This window comes from Macrobrachium rosenbergii, chromosome 4 (assembly GCF_040412425.1).
Source record: "Macrobrachium rosenbergii isolate ZJJX-2024 chromosome 4, ASM4041242v1, whole genome shotgun sequence".
In the NCBI taxonomy this organism is placed as follows: domain Eukaryota; kingdom Metazoa; phylum Arthropoda; class Malacostraca; order Decapoda; family Palaemonidae; genus Macrobrachium; species Macrobrachium rosenbergii.
In genome coordinates this window covers 2,515,692-2,518,035 of record NC_089744.1, presented here as the reverse complement: position 1 = coordinate 2,518,035, position 2,344 = coordinate 2,515,692, and the positions used below count along the sequence as shown (strand labels likewise).

The following is a 2,344-nucleotide window of genomic DNA, read 5'->3' as shown; positions in this document are numbered from 1 at the left end:
GCCCTTTTCATTTCCTCTCGAACAGTTTCCAGCGCAACAAGAATACTCACAAAAAAACTCTTTCAGTTGGAGCGTGTAAAATGGTCACGCTTTTTTGTATAGTAGCCGTGTGTTGTGACCTTAAGCCCAGTCCAAGTAGGTGTGGTTCTTCCAACCAGTCGTTTGTTGTTGTGTCAAAATTCTTGGGAAAATAGAAAGAGCCGACCGTCACGATGCCGGCGATGGTGATGGTGAAGCCGATGGTGACAGAGACCCAAAACAGAGCAGTCACTGTATTAATGTATATCTTCTAGACTCTGCTATTTTGATAAGCATTATTTAATTAGACGGTGGATGATAATTCTAAACACGATCATGTTCTTTTGACAGCCAGTAAATTGAAGCCCTAATCATTTTTTTTATCAAGAACATTTGTCGATGAAAATGTTTGTAATCAGGGATTTATCAAGATTACAGCGAAATATCCTCTAAATGCTTAGGAGTTCAATCCCATCTTAATAATCTGAAACAAGTATGCATACATGTTCCCTCCTGTTATATTTTTCGTCATATCTTCGGAGACTGCATTCAGGCACCTTGCTTTCGCTTTCCTAGATAGTTATTACACTCACAAATCTTCGTTAGGCTTCCTCAGAGACCATTCATAGATTTTAATAGTCTCATGATAAAGCTTACATAATCCTACAGCTCTATAGATTCAAATGACAAGAACATATGTAGTTTGATGTAGTTCATTTAGAGGCAAACTTCTCTTTTAACATTTCATCTGAAATTCAGGCTTACTTTTTAATTTCTGATGAAAATTCTTGAAAACCTCCTGGTTAGACTTTTTTTTAGAAAATGATTTTTGAAATATCTATAACCAGTTCATAGGTATGGTTAATAACAATTATACGTAATTTCAAAATGCTTTTTTATTTAGTTCCATATGAAAATTAGGATGAATTTAACATTTTTGTGCTAACCATAATATCTGCCTCCCCCAAATCCACCAAATCCACCAAATCCTCCAAATCCTCCAAAACCTCTACGGAATCCAGGATCAGCTTCGGGTTCGGGTTCGGCTACAGGGCTCCTCTTTCCACGGTAACCTCCATATCCAAATCCATGTCCACCAAATCCACCAAATCCTCCAAATCCTCCAAAACCTCTACGGAATCCAGGATCAGCTTCGGGTTCGGGTTCGGCTACAGGGCTCCTCTTTCCACGGTAACCTCCATATCCAAATCCATGTCCACCAAATCCACCAAATCCTCCAAATCCTCCAAAACCTCTATGGAATCCAGGATCAGCTTCGGGTTCGGCTAAAGGGCTCCTCTTTCCACGGTAACCTCCATATCCGAATCCATGTCCACCAAATCCACCAAATCCTCCAAATCCACCAAATCCTCTACGGAATCCAGGATCAGCTTTGGCTTCGGGTTCAGCAACAGGATCAGCTGCTACTATCCCGAAAAGGACCACGGCTAAGGTGGCAATGATTGTCTGCAAAATAGTATGTAAAATATTTGTATAGTAAGACATACAAAAAGTAGTCAGCTGATCTTTGGAACAATTATAAAACATGTTTTTTTTTATATATTTCAGCAGTGTTCTATGAAATATCACTTGTCTAGAATACTGTTAATGCCATCACTTAGAACTGCAAGATCTGAATTGATTGAAAAAATCTCGTCCTGTATTTACTTTTAAAAAACTTTATTTTCAATGGAAAATATACTTAGAAATCCAAATATAAAGTATGATACCAAATTAGTTAAATAAAAAAGCCAGAAAAATACTCTACAAGTCAGTAATGTAAACCATGCTCAGAGTTACATATACCCTTATAGTCAATAATCAGTAAAATTTGTTAATATTAAAAGATATTTTTACAAAGGGTCCAAAAATCGTTATGCAATAATTGTTGTCATAGTACTTTAGAAAAAATTATTTCCATAATAAACAATCGACCTTTTCAAATCTCTCTCTCTCTCTCTCTCTCTCTCTCTCTCTCTCTCTCTCTGTTACCTTGGACATCATCGTGCAGTGCTTGAGAGCCGACTGTGCTGAGACGGACTCAGGGATCCCCTTATATACTGATTGAGGAAAGCCAAGCGTCCTTCAGACGGCCATCAAGATCCTGAATAAAAACTGCGTCATCTTCTATTAATAAACAAGGTCCGTTTTTTGGAATATTTTGAACAAAACATTCCTAATTAGCATTGTTATCGTAACAGGATCTTTCTCGAGGTATTAAGTTAAAAGTCTTCTTTCTCTGCAACTTTTCCTACATCTGTGTGGTGTCGATGTCCCTGATGGGTTTGGTACGTTTCGGCGCAGCTCATTTGGCGTAGCTGATTCG

At 38.0% G+C, this 2,344-nt stretch overlaps 1 protein-coding gene across 1 annotated transcript; it reads right to left on the bottom strand.

Moving 5' to 3' along the window:
* Positions 1 to 896: 896 nt before the first annotated feature.
* Positions 897 to 2,037, bottom strand: LOC136829786 (keratin, type II cytoskeletal 2 epidermal-like). The gene is made up of 2 exons (XM_067088706.1): positions 2,011 to 2,037; positions 897 to 1,485 (listed from the first exon to the last, which is right to left on the bottom strand). Exons 1-2 carry the CDS (start codon positions 2,020 to 2,022, stop codon positions 961 to 963), a joined length of 537 nt encoding a protein of 178 aa, XP_066944807.1. The 5' UTR covers positions 2,023 to 2,037; the 3' UTR covers positions 897 to 960.
* Positions 2,038 to 2,344: the final 307 nt, after the last annotated feature.